The following is a 19201-nucleotide window of genomic DNA, read 5'->3' on the forward strand; positions in this document are numbered from 1 at the left end:
ATAATTTGGCCTCCTTCCATGCATCATGAATGTTCTGAATGGCATCGAGAATAGTGAATATTTTCCAGAAGCTTTTTCATTGATTTTGCCCAGATCCACCAGAGGAATCACTATCTATGGCAGCAATAGTCTTATCAAATGTATTTCTTAAATAAGACTTGAAAGCCAAAATTACTCCTTGATCCATAGGTTGCAGAATGGATGTTGCATTAGCAGGCATGAAAATAACATTCATCTCCTTGTACATCATTCTTTTTGTTTGTTTGTTTGTTTTTGTTTTGTTTTGTTTTGTTTTGAGACAGTCTCACTCTGTTGCCCAGGCTGGAGTGCAGTGGTGTGATCTAGGCTCACTGCAACCTCCACCTCCTGGGTTCAAGCAATTCTCCTGCCTCAGCCTCCCAAGTAGCCGGGACTACAGGCACTTGTCACCACATCTGGCTAATTTTTGCATTTTTAGTAGAGACGAGGTTTCACCACGTTGGCCAGGCTGGTCTGGAACTCCTGACCCTGTGATCCACCCGCCTCAGCCTCCCAAAGTGCTGGGATTTCAGGCGTGAGCCCCTGTGCCCAGCCCCTTGTACATCATTTCTAAGGGCCCTAGGATTTTTGGAATGGTCACTGAGCATTGGCTTCAATGGAAAGTCAGCAGTGCATTAGCTCCTGACAGGAGATTTAGCTTGTCTTTTGAAGCCTTGAAGCCAGCCATTGATTTCCGTCTAGCTATGAAAGTCCTAAATGACATCTTTTTCCAATAGAAGGCTGGTTCATCTCCATGGAAGATCTGTTGTTGAGTGTAATCACCTTCATCAGTGATTTTAGTTAGACCTTCTGGAAAACTTGTTGCAGCTTCTCCATCAGCACTTGTTGCTTCACCCTACACTTCTATATTTTGGAGACAGTGTCTTGCTTTAAACGTCATGAGACGATCTCCGTGAGCTTCCAACTTAGCTTCTGCAACTTCCTCACCTCTCTCAGCCTTCAGAGAATTGAAAAGAGAGCCTTCCTCTAGATTAGGCTTTGGCTTAAGGGAATGTTATGGCTGGTTTGATTTATTCAGACCCCTAAACTTTTCTCCATATCAGCAATTAAGGCTGTTTCACTTTCCTATCATTTGTGTGTTCACTGGAGTAGCATTTCTGATGTCCTTTAGAAACTATTCCTTTGCATTCACAAGTTGGTTAACTACGTGGCACAAGAGGCCCAGCTTTTGGTCTATCTCGGCTTTCAACATGCTTTCCTCTCTAATCATTTCTAGCTTTTGATTAAAAGTGAAAAATGTGTGAGGTTCCTTTCACTTGAACACTTAGAGGTCATCGTGGGGTTATTAATTGGCCTAATTTCAATATGAATGTGTCTCAGGGAATCAGGAGGCCTGAGGAGAGGGAGAGAGATGGGGGAATGGCTGGTGGGTAGAGCAGTCAGAACACATCTAACATTTATCAATGAGGTTTGCCATCTTCTATGGGCACAATTCACTGTGCACAAAACAACCACATTAGTAACATTCAAGATTACTGATCACAGATCACCACAGCAAATATAATCATAAAGTTTGAGATATTTCTAGAATTGCCAAAATGTGACAGAAACGCGAAGTGAGCACGTGCTGTTGGAGAAATGATGCTGGTAGACTTGCTCCATGCAGGGTCCTTGTAAACCAATTTGTAAAAAATGCAATGTCTGCGAAGTGTAATAAAGTGAAGCACAGTAAAAAGAGGCGTGCCTGCAGCAGCGACCTCATACACAGGCTCGTGGGAAGATAAAGCAATGAAAAGTGTGTAGCGCCAGACCTGGAGCATAGTAAGCGCCCTGTAGACGGTTGCTGTGATCATCATCATCCAACAGGCATTTCCTGCTTTAACCCCCTCTGCCGCCAGCTCACCTCAAGTCACCCACCCCAGGCCCATGGTCAGGGTTACTGTGGGCCACATGCCTGGGAATCCTGCAAGTACCTCCTTCCCCACCGGGCCAGGAGAGGCCTTTACCCAGGTCCCTGGGGTTTTGGGGAGTTGAAAGGAAGACCCAGGAGTTACCAGGAGCCACCAAAAAAATCAAGTCAGCTGGTCAGAGGGGGGCTAGGACTTTTCTGAGAACAGTCTCTACACAGGACAGGTCTGTCGGGAGAGCTGATGCCATGAATGTGTGCATGCTGGTTGGGAGGACAGCAGGACGAGGCAGGGACCAAGCCCCACTTTCCTGATGGGAAACTGAGGTCCAGAGTAGGGAAGAGACGTGCCCAGGGGTCACGAGGCCTCCTGCCTCCTATCAGGCCCCCGTTTTTATCTCCCCAAGCCTAGTCACTACCTCACTGGGGTAGCCACACTGCCCAGGGCCACCCGCCAACAGGAGGAAAAGGCAGCTGCTGCAGGTGTGTCTCAGAGGCAAGAATTTGCCTCCAAATTATCTCACCATCATACCTAAAGCTGACACTTCTAGAAAACACAGTGCCAGGAGCCCTGAACCAAGAGTCCAAAGGCTGGGGTGTCAACTCCTTGAGGGGCCTCACACGGCGAATCCCTCCCTACTCTCAGGCTCTGTCTCCCCATCTGTAAAGTGAATGGAGACTCCTAGCTGCAGGTGATAATGTTTCACTAGTCTGCGGCAAGGTGGGAACAGGAGGGATGTTTCTAAAGCAAAACTTGTTTTCTTTAAAGGACTGCTCTGAGACTTGGCCCTTCCTACTATTTGGAAATTTAAAATTACCTTTGTTTTATGAGATAATTGGGATCTAGACAGTGAGCAGGTTGTGTGTGTTATAAATGTTCTCATTTATCATGATAAAAAAAAGAGTAACTTCAGAATTTACTTTGAAATTATGAACTCTGCAAACTGTTGAGCCACTGAATTAGGTAATCCTAGCCCTGTCCTTTGGGAGAGAAGAGCAGCAGTGGGTGCCCCCTGGCGGTCACTGCATTGTCAGGGGTTCTGCCCTTGAACAGGCAGGCTGTAGTCTTAGACTACCCAGTTTGCAGAGGAGAAGAACCATTCCCAAGAACAAGGACAGCAATAATTGCAGCTGGCATTTATGAGGGGTTCACTGTGCCTGGCACTGTGCTAGGTGCATCATAAGCCTTGGCTCATTCGTCTTCACAGCAATCTTATAAGGATTTCTTTAAAATGAACACCAAAAAATTACCTTAATTGTTTTCATCCCATGACAAAAGTCATACATGGCCCCTTAAATATTCAAACATTACAGAAACATACCAGAGACAAAGTCCCTACTCATTCCATCCCCCAGTGACACCCCAGGACGCTTTTCCTGTTTCTGCTTTGTCCGTTGCCATGGGTAAAGTTGCACCTGCTGCCGTGACTATGGGCTGGGATCAGAGAGGTGATCTCCTCTGCCTCAGTCACCAGCTGGTTAGGAACGAGGCAGAGGTGGGGACTGTGCTTCTCATTAGCATGGTCACCTGTGGCTGTGGCTGCTGAGCCCAGAGCAGGATACGCACCACCCTGGAGGGTGGGGCCCTGGCTGTGGGAACTGGATTGGGGTTGGGGAGGTGCTTTATGCCTGATGATCCTGTCTCCAAAGCCAGACCCCAGCCCTTGGCTCAGCCCTGCCACCCAGCCTCACTCTGCCTCCTCCTGGGTGGTCTTGGCAAGTTGGAGAGGACAACTGTGTCGTGTCCCACCGGCTGCTGGGAGGAGGTGGGGACCGGGGCTGTTCCTCTGGGTGATTGCCCCTCCCTTGCCCTGCTGCCTGCCCAGGGATGAGATCTACTGCCAGATCAGCAAGCAGCTGACCCACAACCCCTCCAAGAGCAGCTATGCCCGGGGCTGGATTCTCGTGTCTCTCTGTGTGGGCTGTTTCGCCCCCTCCGAGAAGTTTGTCAAGGTAGGAAGGTGCCTGGCCTGCTGGAGTGGGAAGGGGAGCTGGGCCCTGTCCCAGCACTGTGGAGAGAGCAATAGTCAGGGACTCCAAAGGTCCTGGTCACAAGGCCCACCCGGCCACCCCCCACTGAGCCCCATCTTCCTGGCACCTCCTCCCCTCAGGCAGCCACCGCTTTGCCCCACACTCCCCTCAGCCCCCTTCTACTTAGGAGGGGCTGAGTCTGACAGGAGCGTGTCCCAGGCCCTCTGCACCCTCGCCTTGGGGCAGGCCCTGGGCGCTGGGGTCAGAGTGGAGCAGGTCACGGCAGGACCAACCCGACTGGCTGGTGCTGTGAAGGGGTGTGGGGAGGAGCCGCTAGGCTAAGCTAGGGGGAGGTGGGGGGAGGCCACAGACGTGGCTGGAAATAGGTGGTGGATCTGAGAGAGTAGGGAAGCCACGGAAAGCAGCCTGGCCTGGAGGAGTGGCCTCCAAGTGCTGGGGAGGGCCTGGCGGCTGCCCTCACAACCCACATGGGGAGGCCCAGGGCTGCAGTGGGGCCGCCTCAGCGGGTGCTCTGGCTGCAGTACCTGCGGAACTTCATCCACGGGGGCCCGCCCGGCTACGCCCCGTACTGTGAGGAGCGTCTGAGGAGGACCTTTGTCAATGGGACACGGACACAGCCACCCAGCTGGCTGGAGCTGCAGGTTTGTGCGTGTGTGTGCACGTGCTTGTGTGCATGTGCACAAGAGTGTGCGAGTGTGTGCATGTGTGTATGCGTGTGTGAGTGCGTGTGTGTGTGCCCAGTGCACTCGAGTGCCCCAGAAACATTCCCCCCTTTGAGACTCTGTGGTTCCTCAAGCACCTACCCTCAAGTTCTGGAACCCCAGGCCCATAGGAACAGAAAAGCCCCCAAAGGATGAGGGACTCCATTTGCTGGCCTTCTGGTCAAGACAACTTGGGCAAAGGAGATTCCCTCTGTGTCTCAATGCCTTTACCTGCCACATGGTGAAGGTTATATGAAGTGATAGCAGAGACCCCGGGCCCGTGGCAGCGCCTGAACTCCCAGCCCCAGGCCCTGACTCAGGGGTCCTAAAGGTCCGCTGGGGTGGGGTGCACAGCAGGGCTCCCTAGACACCTATGACAGGGGACAAGCAGTGTCCCAGTGAGGTGCTGAGGCCTGGAGCGCCAGGGCAGCTCCAACCCCACAGAAAGCAGAGAGCCAAAGTCCAAAGGGGCGAGCGGGTCTGAAGGGAAGGGGCTCCACAAACCCTCCTGGGGCACTTTCAGGCCACCAAGTCCAAGAAGCCAATCATGCTGCCCGTGACATTCATGGACGGGACCACCAAGACCCTGCTGACAGACTCGGCAACCACGGCCAAGGAGCTCTGCAACGCGCTGGCCGACAAGATCTCTCTCAAGGACCGCTTTGGATTCTCCCTCTACATTGCCCTGTTTGACAAGGTAAGGCCGCCCAGAAGCACCTCCTCCCGGCCCCACTCTGGGCTGCCAGTGCTGCCACCTACTGGCTGGGGCTACTCACCCTCGAGCACCTCAGTTTCCCCCGAGCCGGCGCTAATCGGCTCTGCCTGACTCCTTAGGACTGTCGAGAACTCGGCCAGGTGCGGTTCTTCACGCCTGTAATCCCAGTACTTTGGGAGGCTGAGGCGGTCAGATCACAAAGTCAGGAGTTCAAGACCAGCCTGGCCAACGTAGTGAAGCCTCGTCTTTACTAAAAATACAAAAATTAGCGGTACATGGTGGCACACACCTGTAATCCCAGCTACTCAAGAGGCTGAGGCAGGAGAATCGCTTGAACCCAGGAGGCAGAGGTTGTGGTGAGCTGAGATCATGCCACTGCGCTCCAGCCTGGGCGACAGAGTGAGACTCTGTCTCAAAAGAAAAAACAAAACAAAACAAAACAAAACAGAGCTCTTCAGCACCCAAGGGAAAACCCAGCAGTAGGATGTCCTCAGTCCTGTGTCCCCAGGCCCAGTGAATCCTCTCCTGGTGCTGAAGGAGGAGCATGGCACAGGCTGATGGGAGGGCTGCGCAGCACTTGTGTGCAGATGGGAATGGAATTCCCTCTCAGGTTGCTATGGCGTCTGATGGAGAAACTCCTTAGCAAACAGGAGTTCTTTCACACCTGCCCTCAAGCAGCTGGGGCGTGAACAGCCCACAGACTCACCTTGAAGGCTAGAGACTCCTCGGCTGAGCGGGACCTGGGGCTTGTGTGATTTTGCCTCCACCCCCAGCAACATCATGCTCAGCAGAGGGGCCCCCGCCCACAAGCCCAGGGGAGGTACCATGTTGCTGGACACAGTTTGCCTGGATTTTTCTCACCGATGCTCCTGTGTTTCCAGGTACTCTCTGTTCAGTTTCCCACTTCCACTAGAAAATGGGACTTCTCACATCACCGTGCCCAGAACTGAGGCTAGGAAGGCAATCGTGGGGGTGCTGCTCAGAGCCCAAGGCTGGGATCTGGTCTGCCTCCTGGGGGCCTTAGACGTGTCCCTGCCCCTCGCTGGGCCTCGGTTTTCTGTCTGAACTGACCGTTGGCACTGTCGAGGCTCCTCATAGTCCTTCCCTGACTCTGTGCCTGCTCCCCTCCCCGCTGTGCCCGCAGGTGTCCTCCCTGGGCAGCGGCAGTGACCATGTCATGGATGCCATCTCCCAGTGCGAACAGTATGCCAAGGAGCAGGGTGCCCAGGAGCGCAACGCCCCCTGGAGGCTCTTCTTCCGCAAAGAGGTCTTCACACCCTGGCACAGCCCCTCTGAGGACAACGTGGCCACCAACCTTATCTACCAGCAGGTGGTGCGAGGAGTCAAGTTTGGGGAGTACAGGTGTGAGAAGGTGAGTGGAAGGGAACCTCCTGCCAGGCTGGCTTGGCTCACAGCCTCCTGTTTTCCACGTTTGGGCTGAGTGCTCCTCTGTGAGCCATCGTTAGCTTAGGCTGAGGTGAGCCTGACTGCAGTCGGGCACTCTCCAGGCTCCTGGATGGACACCACCTACTTCCGGGGGCTCGTGAGGTGAGGTGAGATGTCAGGAGCAAGGGCTTCTGAGCATGTCCTGAATTCGCTAGTGAAGGAGGCCCCCACACTGCTGTAGTGACTGTGCGTGCTACAGAGGACGTGCCTCAGGACCTGCTGCACTGTTCTGAGTGTGTCTAGTAAGCGCCGCTCTAAATGAGAAAGACAGCCATTCCTTGGGATCAGAATTTGCAAATGTGTATTCTTTTTTCTCCTTCTGAGGACAGGAGTTATATGGTTGTTTTGTTTTTGATAATGGTAATGGTAGCTATGGTTCTGTTGGTGATTGTGAAGGAGGGATAAGAAAGGAGGTGATGGAAATGAAGAGGATGGTTGGTGGTGGTAACATTGGTAGAGGTAATGATGGTGTTGATGGTGATGGTGGAGACAGTGATGATGGTTGGTGGTGATGGTGGATGTAGTGATGGTGTTGATGGTGGTGGTGGAGACAGTGATGATGGTTGGTGGTGATGGTGGATGTAGTGATGGTGCTGGTACTGATGGTGGTGATGGTGGGTGGAGGCAATGATGGTGTTGGTGATGGTGGAGGTAGTGATGTTAGTGATGATGGTATTGTTGGTGCTGATGACAGTGGTGATATTGGAGGTAGGGATGATGTTGGTGATGGTGGTGGTGGTGGAGGTAGTGATAGTGCTGGTGTTGATGGTGATGGTAAAGGTAGTGGTGGTGTTGACAATGACAGTGTTGTTGGTAGTGATTGTGTTGGTGATGACAGTGTTGGTAGTGATGGTGGTTGTGATGGTGGAGGCAGTAATGATGTTGGTGATAGTGTTGTTGGTGGTGATGGTGGTGGTGATGGTAGAGGCAGTAATGATGTTGGTGATAGTGTTGGTGGTGGTGATGGTGGTGGTGATGGTAGAGGCAGTAATGATATTGGTGATAGTGTTGTTGGTGGTGATGGTGGTGGTGATGGTAGAGGCAGTCATGATGTTGGTGATAGTGTTGGTGGTGATGGTGGTGGTGATGGTAGAGGCAGTAATGATGTTGGTGATAGTATTGTTGGTAGTGATGGTGGTGATGGTGGAGGTAATGGTGGTAGTTTTGTTGGTGACAGTGGTGATGATAATGGTGGTACTGGTGGTGGTAAGCAAATATTCAGGCAGAGCGCATTAGTATAGCCACATCAGTTGCTAAAATTCTGAAATATTTCAAACTGGTTGGAAAATATCTATTGCCTTCAAGGCCCCCAAAAGCCTTTCTCTATGCCCTTGCTGCTGGAGCCCTGGGGAGCCCTAGGTAGGCATCACTGGGGCTGCTGTGCACCAGGCCAGGCAGAGAAGGGGCAAATGTCCAATGGCCACTTGGTTCTCTGAACCCTCTACAGTAGATCCTGCCAGCTGTTAACCACTTTAACTATCCCCCAAGTGCTTAACGATGGTGATGGAGGCAGTCACAGTGAGGCACTCCCCTCACTTTGACCCCTCCAGCAGACTCCAGGTGTCTCCCATTCTCTAGGGCAGATGCTTCCTCTTCTGCTGTTTGTCAGCTAAGGTCACTGCCTCACAGGGCTGAGTGTGCAGTGGCTGCTCGATGGGCTGGCTTTTTTCTTTGCGTCACTTTTTGTGCCCCTGGGCAGAGTCCAGCTCCATGCCAGTGCAAAAGGGACCCAGGAGAAGGTGAGGGTGTGGCCCTGCCCTTGGGGAGCTCATGGTTCCTCTGAGCAGACAAGAATTTCCTGGTGAATCAGTGAGAAGCCTGGGTCCCAAAAGCCAGGCTCTGAGAGCTACAGGAGTCAGGGCCAGGAGCCTTTGGTGGTGTGGAAGGGCTTCCTAGAGGGGCCTGGGCCAATGCATGACCTAGGCCTCCCTCCCCCACCACCTAGGAGGACGACCTGGCTGAGCTGGCCTCCCAGCAGTACTTTGTGGACTACGGCTCTGAGATGATCCTGGAGCGTCTCCTGAACCTCGTGCCCACCTACATCCCGGACCGCGAGATCACGCCCCTGAAGACACTGGAGAAGTGGGCCCAGCTGGCCATTGCCGCCCACAAGAAGGTGAAGGGCTGGGAGGAGTCTTAGAGAAGGGATGTGGACCTGAACAACCAAGGAGGTCCCAGTCCTCATCTGAACCTGTCCGTTGGGGCTGCAGGAGATGGCATGGCACCTGACCTCCCGCCTCCCAGTGGCCCTTCCTCACTGGACATCAGCTCACTCATTCTCCTGCCATCTGTGTGCCAGGCACACAGAGGGGATCAGACTTAACCCTGCAGCCTCTGTGGGGCCATGGGTACTGGGGCCCCTTTCCTGGTCTTGTGCCAGCCACTTGGTGCTACAGCTTCCAGAGCTGCAACTTAGGAGTGGTGGTGGACGCTAGACAGAGCTTTACGAATTGTACCTCCTTTTTCCTAAAAGAACTCCAGCCCAACTTCCTGCCTGGGGAGCTTTAGGGACAGGCCCCCTTGACGCCCTTGCTTGGAGCCCAGGCCCATAACCAGCCATGAGTGGTTCCCTCCCAAGCTAAGAGCCTGCCCAAGTAGAGCAGGGGTATCCAGATGGGGAGAAGGTGGGAGCACTGGCTGCTGGTAGGGGACTCAGGGCCTCCTCATCTCCATGGTCTGGCTGTGCAAGAGAATTGTCCCTGCATATAAGTCGAGGGCTCCATAGTCTGAGGGCACCACAGGCCCGCGGTCTCACCCCTCCACCTCGCGGCCTCTGTCCTCACCCGGGAGCCCTGTGCCGCCCTCCACCTGACCGTGTGCCTTCTCTAGTCAGCTCCCCACCAGCCTCTGCCTCTCCCTGAGTCCTGAGTGCCCCCTGCGCCAGCCTGCTTCCCCTGAGGCCCTCACCCCCCTGGACCCCACTTCAGAGGAGGAGCGTCTCCTCCCTGCCACCCCTCTGTCCCTCATGTGAGAGCCCTGCCCTTCATCCTCAGGCACCTCCTCTCCCTTGGCCCTCATGTGCCGGCAGTCACTGCAGCCTGTCCAGCTGCCTTCCAAACAGCTGCAGCCTCCACCCCCACCTCCGTGAGGGCCTCCTCGGGGTTCACTGCCATTGTGGCATGTGGTACGTCCTGGTTGGGGCGCTATTATTATGCATTCATTTTATTTTGGGCACTTGTCATGTGCTGGGCACCAGGACCTGGAGACACAGCCCTTTGTGGGACAGACACGGTTTCTGCCCTTTGGAGCCCACAGCTAAGCTGGGTCTCTCCTGGACTGAAGCTCCTCAGAGTATCTGTCCCGGAGCCCTGGGCCAGGCCCCTCCTAGAATGGACAGTTGTGAATCACAGTTTTTGTAGAGTGGGAGGGTGCATTGTTCATTTCCTAGGTCTGCCATAACAAAGTGCCACAGACTAGGTGGTTTCGACAACAGAAATAAATGTATTTCCTTCCAGTTCTGGAGCCTGGAGCTCCGAGATCAAGGTGTCAGCAAGGGCTTTCTCCTGAGGCTTCTCCTCTCAGCCTGCAGATGGCCATCTTCTCCATCTGTCACCGCACAGTGACGTGTGCACATGCACATCTGAGTCCAAATATCCTCCTCTTAAAAAGGCACCGGACATATTGGATTACAGCCCACCCAAAAGATCTCAGTAGTGACCTCTTTAAAGACCTTATCTCTGGGCCAGGCGCAGTGGCTCACGCCTGTAATCCCAGCACTTTGGGAGGCCAAGGCGGGTGAATCATGAGGTCAGGAGTTCGAGACCAGCCTGGCCAACATGGCAAAACCCCGTCTCTACTAAAAATGCAAAAATTCACCAGGTGTGGTAGTGGGTGCCTGTAATCCTAGCTACTTGGGACGCTGAGGCAGGAGAATCACTTAAACCTTGGAGGCAGAGGTTTCAGTGAGCCGAGATTGTGCCATTGTGCTCCAGCCTGGGGGACAAGAGCAAGACTCCTCAAAAAAAAAGATCTTATCTCCAAATAAGGTTACATTCTGGGGGCGAAGACTTTAATATGCAAATATGGTGGGTGGGGGAAGGAAGCACACAATTCAGTCCATAACAGAGGTGTTTTGAAAACATCTTATTTTGAAATAATTTCAAACTTATGGAGAAATTGCACATTCAAAAAATTAGGACTGCTGTGTGCACTTCACTTCCCAGATTCACTGGATGCTAGCCACACTTGCTCAGTGATTTGTCTCTCTGCCTACATACGTATTTTCTCTGAGTCATTTGAGCTTGGGTTGATGACATTGAGCCCTTTGCCTCTGAATTCTCACTGCTCTCAGGATGGCACCCCTCATGGGCTCTCTCATGGGCAGAGATGGGGCCGTCTGTGAGCTGGCATACACATCCACGCTTACCTATTCCTGTGTCTACATACTATAAAACCAGGATTTCACTCTGACCCCTCCAATGCTACCCCAGAGCCCCAGAGTTCTCATTAAGGCTTGGGGAAGTATTTTTAGAGAAACACAATGCTGGTGCTTCTGTATCTTATCAAGAGCACGGCAGCACCCCCCACAGATCACCTCACCTCCAGGGTCCAGTTCTCCCTTGACACACTGATCTTTCTAACTCCTGGATTCACCAGATCAGTTTCTTGCAGTTGTGGCTACACTCACAGTCCGCCAGGACCTGGCTCCCCACGCTGTGTCCCCATTCCCTCTCTTCCCCGTCTGCAGTCTGCAGTCTGCACTGACCTGGGGCCTTGGGCCTCCCACATGCTCTGGCTGGAATCCTTGCTTCCCTGTCTCTGCTGAACTGGGAACTCCCTGGAGGGGCAGCTATGCTTTCTCTGACTTTGGGCCCCAGCACCTGCATAGAGGTGGCACTCGAAAGTACTTGCTGATGTTGATGAATGAGAAGGGTGGGGACAGGGTGGCTGCAGACAGATGGGAGCAGGGCAAGGCCATGATGCACAGGAGGTGCAGGAGCCCCAGGCTGCTCCTAGCTAGAAGGCAGCAGCAGCTGATTTTTAGAGCAAACTCACCTGTACATTGTCTTCTGTCCCTCTGTCCCTCTCTCCCTCCAGGGGATTTATGCCCAGAGGAGAACTGATGCCCAGAAGGTCAAAGAGGATGTGGTCAATTATGCCCGCTTTAAGTGGCCCTTACTCTTCTCCAGGTTTTATGAAGCCTACAAATTCTCAGGTACCCTCAGCGTGCAACACTCCCAGTCCCTTGCTCGGTAGCTCCAGTCCACAACAGGGGAGGGAAACGGCTTGAGCCAGGGGCCCCCGTCAATGGAACTCTTGCCTGCTGGCTGCTTGGTCTGTTCTGGTCAATGCTGCTGAGTGGGTCCTGCCTCCCCAGCACCCAGTAGCGACTCCATGGCACATCTTACGTGCTCCGTGGTGCCTAAGATTGAAAAACTGAGTGAGGATTGATTCATTAAGGCACGTACTGTGTACAGAACAGGGTGGCCCAGGGTGGCCCACACAGGCCACTGGCTCAGCTGTCCTCGGGCTGTTACTGGGTACCTGCTCTGTGCCAGGCCCTGTGCTGATGCTGCTGTTCACAGAACCACCAAGTACCAGGGCCGGAGGGAACCCTGGGTCTCAGTCCAACCCCGCCCCAGATCCCACCTTCGTGCAGGGCAGGGACTTGTCCAAAGCTGCACAAAGACCAATGGCAGGAGTGGGACCCAAACCAGTTTCCCAATTCAACACTCTCTTCTTATTGCACTTTGGGTTTTGTCACATAGCAAGTTTGTGCTTTCTGGGCCTCAGTTTCCCTATCTGTAAAACAGAAATCAGTGTATTGCCACCTCCCTGGCCATTATGAGGACTGGGAAGGGCTGGGCCTAAGGGTGGGAGGTCTGCCTCTCAGTGCCTTGGTCTCGACCCCAGGCCCCAGCCTCCCCAAGAACGACGTGATCGTGGCTGTCAACTGGACGGGCGTGTACTTTGTGGATGAGCAGGAGCAGGTACTTCTGGAGCTGTCCTTCCCAGAGATCATGGCCGTGTCCAGCAGCAGGTGAGGAGGGCCGCATGGAGACGCAGATAGACAGAGGGGAAGGAGAGGGGCTGGAGCTTCCCCGCGGGTCACTGGAAGTGAAGAGACATGAAGTGGCCTGCCTGGTTGCTCGTGATTGGGCAGTTTGTACCGCACTGTGAAGACCCCTCTGGCACCTCCTAGTGGAGTAATGGGCGTGGGCTTTACAGCACATTGAGGCTGTTCTGTGACAGGACTGGGCTGTCAGGACAGGTAGGGGCAGGCAAGTGTGTACAAAAGAGCTTGACCTGGGGTTCAGGGGCCTGGGTAGCACTCACTCTATGTCTTCATTCCTAAAGCAGGAGTCTTAATACTTTTCTTGCATAACAGTGGTGAGGAATGAATGCAATAATAGATGGGAGAGCTCTTTGTAAACTGCAGAGCACGGCCACACAGGTGGAATGGTGGGGTGGGTTACTGGGACTGACTGGCTTTCCCAGCAGTGCAGTGGCTCCCTCCCCCACCATCTGGGGCTTGTAGCAGTGTCTTTGGGTTATGTCTGATATGGGCTGGAGTCAGATCGTGTCCAGCTCTGACCAGACACGTGCCAGGCACACAGGATGCAGTAGTGACAAGATAGTCCTTGTCCTCTTGGATCTTCAGTCAAGAGAGGAGACAGACATTGAATAGGCCATTTTAAAGCATGCTATGATCAGGGCTGTGGGAGGGCAGGGAGGACTACCTGGAGGAAGTGGCATGTAGGTTGAGATTTAAAGGGTGAGTAGGAATTAGACAGGCAAAGGAGAAGTGGGTCGGGCCAGTGTGGGTCTCTCTCTGGGCCATGCCTGACTCTGGCCAGGCCAGCTCTGACTTAACCTGAGATGTGTCTGAGCTGCGCCACATCTCCCACTGGCTGGGGCATGTCTGACTCGACTGGCCTTGGTCTCCTTCAGGGAGTGCCGTGTCTGGCTCTCACTGGGCTGCTCTGATCTTGGCTGTGCTGCGCCTCACTCAGGCTGGGCAGGACTGACCCCGGCGGGGCCCTGTTCTCCGTGTTGGTCCTGCAGGGGAGCAAAAACGACAGCCCCCAGCTTCACACTGGCCACCATCAAGGGGGACGAATACACCTTTACCTCCAGCAATGCTGAGGACATTCGTGACCTGGTGGTCACCTTCCTAGAGGGGCTCCGGAAGAGATCTAAGTATGTTGTGGCCCTGCAGGATAACCCCAACCCTGGTGAGTGACTGCTGGTATGGGCTGCCTGGCACTGGGGGTCAGGGTGTTATGCAGACTGTCTTAGTCCATTTGCATTGCTATAATGGAATACTGAGGCTGGGAGATTTACAAAGAAAAGAGATTTATTTGGCTCACAGTTCTGCAGACATTACAAGACACATGGTGCTGGCTGGGCATGGTGGCTCATGCCTGCAATCCCAGAGCTTTGGGAGGCTGAGATGGGAGGATCACTTGAGGCCAGGAGTTCAAGACCAGCCTGGGCAACATAATGAGACCCCTGTTTCAACAAAAAGTTAAATAAATTAGCTGGGTGTGATGGCATGTGCCTGTAGTCATAGCTCTTCAGGAGGCTGAGGTAGGAGGATTGCTTGAGCCCAGGAGATGGAGGCTGCAGTGAGCCATGATTATGCTACTGCAGTCCAGCCTGGGCAAGAGTGAGACCTCATCTCTTAAAAAAAAAAAGAAAGAGAAAAAAGCAGCATGGCACCAGCATCTGCTTCTGATGAAGGCCCCAGGAAGCTTCCACTCATGGCAGAAGGAGAAGGGCTGCTTGCATCAGAAGGAAGGAAGAGAGGAGGAGTTGCCAGGCTCTTTTAGACCGTCAGTTCTCGCAGAGACTCACTCATCACTGTGAGCGCGGCACCATGCTGTTCATGAGGGCCCCACTCCCATGACCCAAACACCTCACTCGAGGCCACTGCCAACACTGGGAGACCAGATTTCAACAGAGAGATCTGGAGGGGACAAATATCTGAACCATATCACAGACCATGCCCCGCGGCCTTGGCACTCAAGGCTGCTAGGGTCTTGTTCCCATCCTTCCCCTGAAACTAGACCAAATAGCCTTCAATCTGTGGTCTGTGGGGAACCTCCTCTCCCTCCCGTCTTCTGGCTCTTCAATATTCATCTCCTGTCAGCTCTCCAAGTCAGATCAGGGTCCTCCTCAGTGTTCTCAAAATACCCACCATCTTCAAGTGATAACAGCAGTAACAACTACTCTGCTGGAGGCCACCGAGGCCCTGACAGAGTGTGGGAAAGACAAAGATGAAATGGACCCCACCCTGTCCTCAGTGGGGAGTGGGGTGGGAAGCAGACAGTGACAGGCCTGTGACGGTGCAGTAAGCAGGGAAGCCCAGAGCCACAGGAGCCCAGAGGAGAGGCCCCACGCAGACTGGGGTCCAGGGAGGAAGCCCGTGTGAGCAGAGCGCAGGGGGCAGAGAGCTGAACGTGATGCCAGCACAGAGGCGGGAGAAAGCTGGCCTGTCCAGGGAACTGCAAACAGTTTGGTTTGGCTGGAAACAGGCACGGTGAGGGAGGAGGGGCAAGGTGGAGGGAGTCCGGGAGGCCCGCTCACAATAGGCTTAAGAGTGTGGGGCTTCCTCCCAAGGGCAATGAGGAGCCGTAGAAGGCTTTTGAGCAGGAGAGTAGCCCACTCTGGTGATGGTCTTTGTATGGAGAGTTGTGACAAGGTGGAGGCAGAGTGGCAAGTGGGCAGACACAAGTGACAGCACCTCAGTTCTTCTGTGGGAAGTAGTGGCTTATAGATCATCAACCCAAATAAAGATGTTCCAACTCAGCTTGTCTCTGCCCCCATGGTCCCACTCACCTCTGCTCTGCAGCAGGCGAGGAGTCAGGCTTCCTCAGCTTTGCCAAGGGAGACCTCATCATCTTGGACCACGACACGGGTGAGCAGGTCATGAACTCAGGCTGGGCCAACGGCATCAACGAGAGGACCAAGCAGCGTGGGGACTTCCCCACCGACTGTGTGTACGTCATGCCCACTGTCACCATGCCACCGCGGGAGATTGTGGTATGTGGCCTGGGGGCGGCAGATGGGTGGGAGGTGCCATTAGACCCCTCTTCGTCCACTTCCCACAGCTGTACAATGGGTTAATGGTCTAGTGCATCTGTGAAGATGATCTTGGGATCTTATGGGACCACACATTTAAAGTTGGGGCAGCACTCAAACCTGTGCCAGGTGGGGAGGGGCCTAGAAATGGCATCAGATGAGGAACTGCCAAGGGGTGGGGCCAGAGATGGGGACTGGAGAGAGGTGTATCACCTGCACTGTCTGAACAGGCAGTGGGGGCACAGCTGGCAAGGGGCCTGCTGCTTCTGGAGCCCCCTTGAGAGCAGCTCTGAGGACTTCCAGCCCAGCTTCCCCGGTGGCTCCTGAGCCAGGCTCAGTGGACGAGGCAGCTCTCACACCACGTCCCCCTGCCTCGTCCAGGCTTTATGACTGACCCAACCTCATCGGACACCCAGGGAAGGGCCCTCAGCTCAGCACAAAAGAGGCAGCAGGGACCTCAGAGACCCCAAGGAGGAACAGGGCTCCCAGGGTCAGAATGGGGCATGGGGTCCATCCCCCTGAAGAGTCTCCCAGAGTCCAGAAGGCTCCAGGGTATACCATATTGATCCTGGTGGCTGCAGGTGGACAGCTGACCTGAGCCCCCTGTCTCTTGGCCCCTAGGCCCTGGTCACCATGACTCCCGACCAGCGGCAGGACGTCGTCCGGCTCTTGCAGCTGCGAACGGCAGAGCCCGAGGTGCGTGCCAAGCCCTACACGCTGGAGGAGTTCTCCTACGACTACTTCAGGTGATGGCTCCTGGGGAAGGATGGGAGTCACAGGGCTAGGAGCTGCAGGCTTCCGCTAGCGTCTGCTTGTGTGCTGGGGATACTTTGTGAAGCCCCCACCTGTGAGCAGGACCTGGGTCAGAGGGAGCTGGAGGGCTGTTTCTGTCTGATGACCCGTCCTGTGTGTCTCATCTTATCCTTCCTTCATTTAAGAGATGTCACTGCACCCACCTCAGGCTGGGCATTCGAGACTCAGTCCTGGTGGGGATGCGGGCCGGAAGCAGGCAGCTGGGATTCTGCGTGCCTAGCACTGTGATGAGGATGCTTTTGGGGTGGGGGGCGGGGGGTGCAGTGAGAAGCTTCCTGATGGAGGCGGTGTGCACTGAGCTCTGCAGGGGGCGCAGGGTGGTGGGGGAGGCTGGGGTACAGCCCGTGGTGTTCTCACCGCTGTTTCACAGCTGACAAAGGAAGGCCCAGTGACTGCCAGTGACTCGCCTCGGGTCACATGCAGGGCAGGGAAGAGCAGGGCCTGGTGCTCACCCTCAGCCTCTGGGCACAGGGGCTAGGTGGGGGTGGGGGTCTCACAACCTGGGGGTTTCTCCCTGGGGCTGCCAGCAATGGGGCCGTTGCTGACAGTCCCTGTGCTGTGGCAGGTCCCCACCCAAGCACACGCTGAGCCGTGTCATGGTGTCCAAGGCCCGAGGCAAGGACCGGCTGTGGAGCCACACGCGGGAGCCGCTCAAGCAGGCGCTGCTCAAGAAGCTCCTGGGCAGTGAGGAGCTCTCGCAGGAGGCCTGCCTGGCCTTCATTGATATCCATGCTACTGGGCTGTACCCAGCGGAGCCAGGGACTGGGCAGGGCCTTCATCTGCACACCACCTTCCTCCTGAGGGCCTGCTGCGGCCTGGGCATGCGTGGGAGGGTTGATGGAGGACCCCCTCCCTTGCACCTTTTGATATGCAAGGGGCTGCCTCACTCATTTTCTCCTCTGACCCTGTCATTTGGGTGCCAGGTGGATTTGGTGCCTTGTGCTGGGCCAGGCATGGAGGTAGAGCAGGAACCAGCCCAGCCCCTAGCCTCATGGGGCCATATGCACATCCAGATCAGTGCTGAGATGGGACCGGGCAGCTGTGACCTGACCCATGTGACCTGGAGAGGGCAGGGAGGACTTCCTGGAGGAAGTGGTATCTAGACTGAGCCCTGAAGGCTAAGTAGGACTTAGCCAGGCAAAGGGGAGAGGGGTGGGGAGTGTTCCAGAGAGAGGGAGCAGCAGCAAGGCCCCCAGGCACACAGAGCAGGGTTGTTCCAGGGCTCCGGGGCTTCAGCACAGAGAGGATGGGAAGACTGGGCTTAGGCAGGGTTCCCAAGCCCTGTGAGGAAGCTTGGGCCATGTCCCAAGGCCAGGGTGAACCACTGGGCAGGGGTGGCATGGTCAGACTGGCGATCTGGGCAGTCCGTCCCGGCTGCTGTGAGGGCTTGGGATGTGGGGCTGGTGGCTGTGAGGAGGCGAGGATAGAGGGTGGGGCAGATCACGCCCATTTTGTGTGCAGCCTGAGGGCCCAGGGTCACAGCTTCAGGTGATGCAGGCCCTGTGGGGAGTGGGGCCTCCAGACCCCAGACCAGTGCCCCTCTATTCGGCACAAGCCCTTCCTTGACAGTCCCCACCTGTGCTCAAGTACATGGGCGACTACCCGTCCAAGAGGACACGCTCTGTCAACGAGCTCACCGACCAGATCTTTGAGGGTCCCCTGAAAGCCGAGCCCCTGAAGGACGAGGCATACGTGCAGATCCTGAAGCAGCTGACCGACAACCACATCAGGTGAGCCAGGCACGGTGGGTGGACAAGGGGCGGACCCCACCTGCTGTGACAGGCAGCTCTTTCCCTCCTGAGACAGCCGCTGGCTCTGCCTGGATGCAGTCCTTCCTCACACAGAGCCAGGAGCTGCTCATGGGCCCCCTCACATCCTAGCTTGGCTCCAAGGCCCAAGAAAGGCCTAGCAGGAACTGGGAGGTGGTGGCTGTCTTCCTTTGAGTCTGTCCTCTAAGGGTAACAGCCCCAGCTCCTCCCGTTTGGCTGGAGCCTCCTCTGGATGCCCCTCCCCTGCCTAGATGCTGCTGTCTGCCTGCAGGTCCAGCTCAGTCAAGTGTCCCCTCCCTGGTGCAGGCTGGGCCGGCTGTCAGCTGAAAGCACTGGCTGAAAACTCTCATGGGTTTGGGTGTTGGGCCCAATGCCCAAAGGGTGCCACCTTCTCCTCCCCCTGGGACAACCCGAGGCAGGAGTAGGAAGTCAGGCACCGGCTCCTCTCAGAGTCTGAGAGAAGCTCCACCCTCTCTCCTTACACCCAGCCCCCCGCCTCCCTCCCCAGCTGTTTCACCCTCTACATCTCTTCCACAAATCCATCCTCAAACTACACATCAGCTCTTTTGACAGTGCCAAACCTTTGTACATGCTGTGTCCACAGCCAGGAAAACTTTTCAGCCCCGTCTCTGCATGCCGTAATTTGCTTCATCCTTCAAAGCCTAGTTCAAATGCCACCTCCTCCTAGAAGCCCTCCAAACTTCCCACTGTCAGACCCAAGAAGCTCAGAGTGGTCGCTGAAGGAGCCTGGGGTGGGACTGGTCTAACTCGTTGCCACTCAAAGTACAGGTGAATTAAAGAGCTTCTGCCAAAATATAAATCACACTGCCTCCTTCATGGAGAAAGTCTCGCTATG

General features: G+C 55.0%; 1 protein-coding gene across 4 annotated transcripts in view; it reads left to right on the top strand.

Annotated features, from left to right (window-relative positions):
- Positions 1-19201, top strand: part of MYO7A (myosin VIIA) — an 87326-nt gene that overhangs the window by 58127 nt on the left and 9998 nt on the right. For 2 of the 4 annotated variants that reach the window (XM_033205321.1, XM_033205319.1), the window contains exons 28-39: positions 3712-3838; positions 4399-4518; positions 5102-5275; positions 6438-6665; positions 8685-8855; positions 11777-11894; positions 12593-12719; positions 13745-13914; positions 15534-15724; positions 16385-16509; positions 17142-17299; positions 18153-18306. In XM_033205321.1, the coding sequence (XP_033061212.1) occupies positions 3712-3838; positions 4399-4518; positions 5102-5275; positions 6438-6665; positions 8685-8855; positions 11777-11894; positions 12593-12719; positions 13745-13914; positions 15534-15724; positions 16385-16509; positions 17142-17299; positions 18153-18306 (1863 nt within the window). Of the gene's footprint in view, positions 1-3711; positions 3839-4398; positions 4519-5101; positions 5276-6437; positions 6666-8684; positions 8856-11776; positions 11895-12592; positions 12720-13630; positions 13915-15533; positions 15725-16384; positions 16510-17141; positions 17300-18152; positions 18307-19201 lie in introns of all 4 variants that reach the window. The other 2 variants (XM_033205318.1, XM_033205320.1) reach the window with 2 other exon arrangements.

This window comes from Trachypithecus francoisi, unplaced genomic scaffold (genome assembly GCF_009764315.1).
Source record: "Trachypithecus francoisi isolate TF-2019V2 unplaced genomic scaffold, Tfra_2.0 Lachesis_group8, whole genome shotgun sequence".
NCBI classification, from domain to species: domain Eukaryota; kingdom Metazoa; phylum Chordata; class Mammalia; order Primates; family Cercopithecidae; genus Trachypithecus; species Trachypithecus francoisi.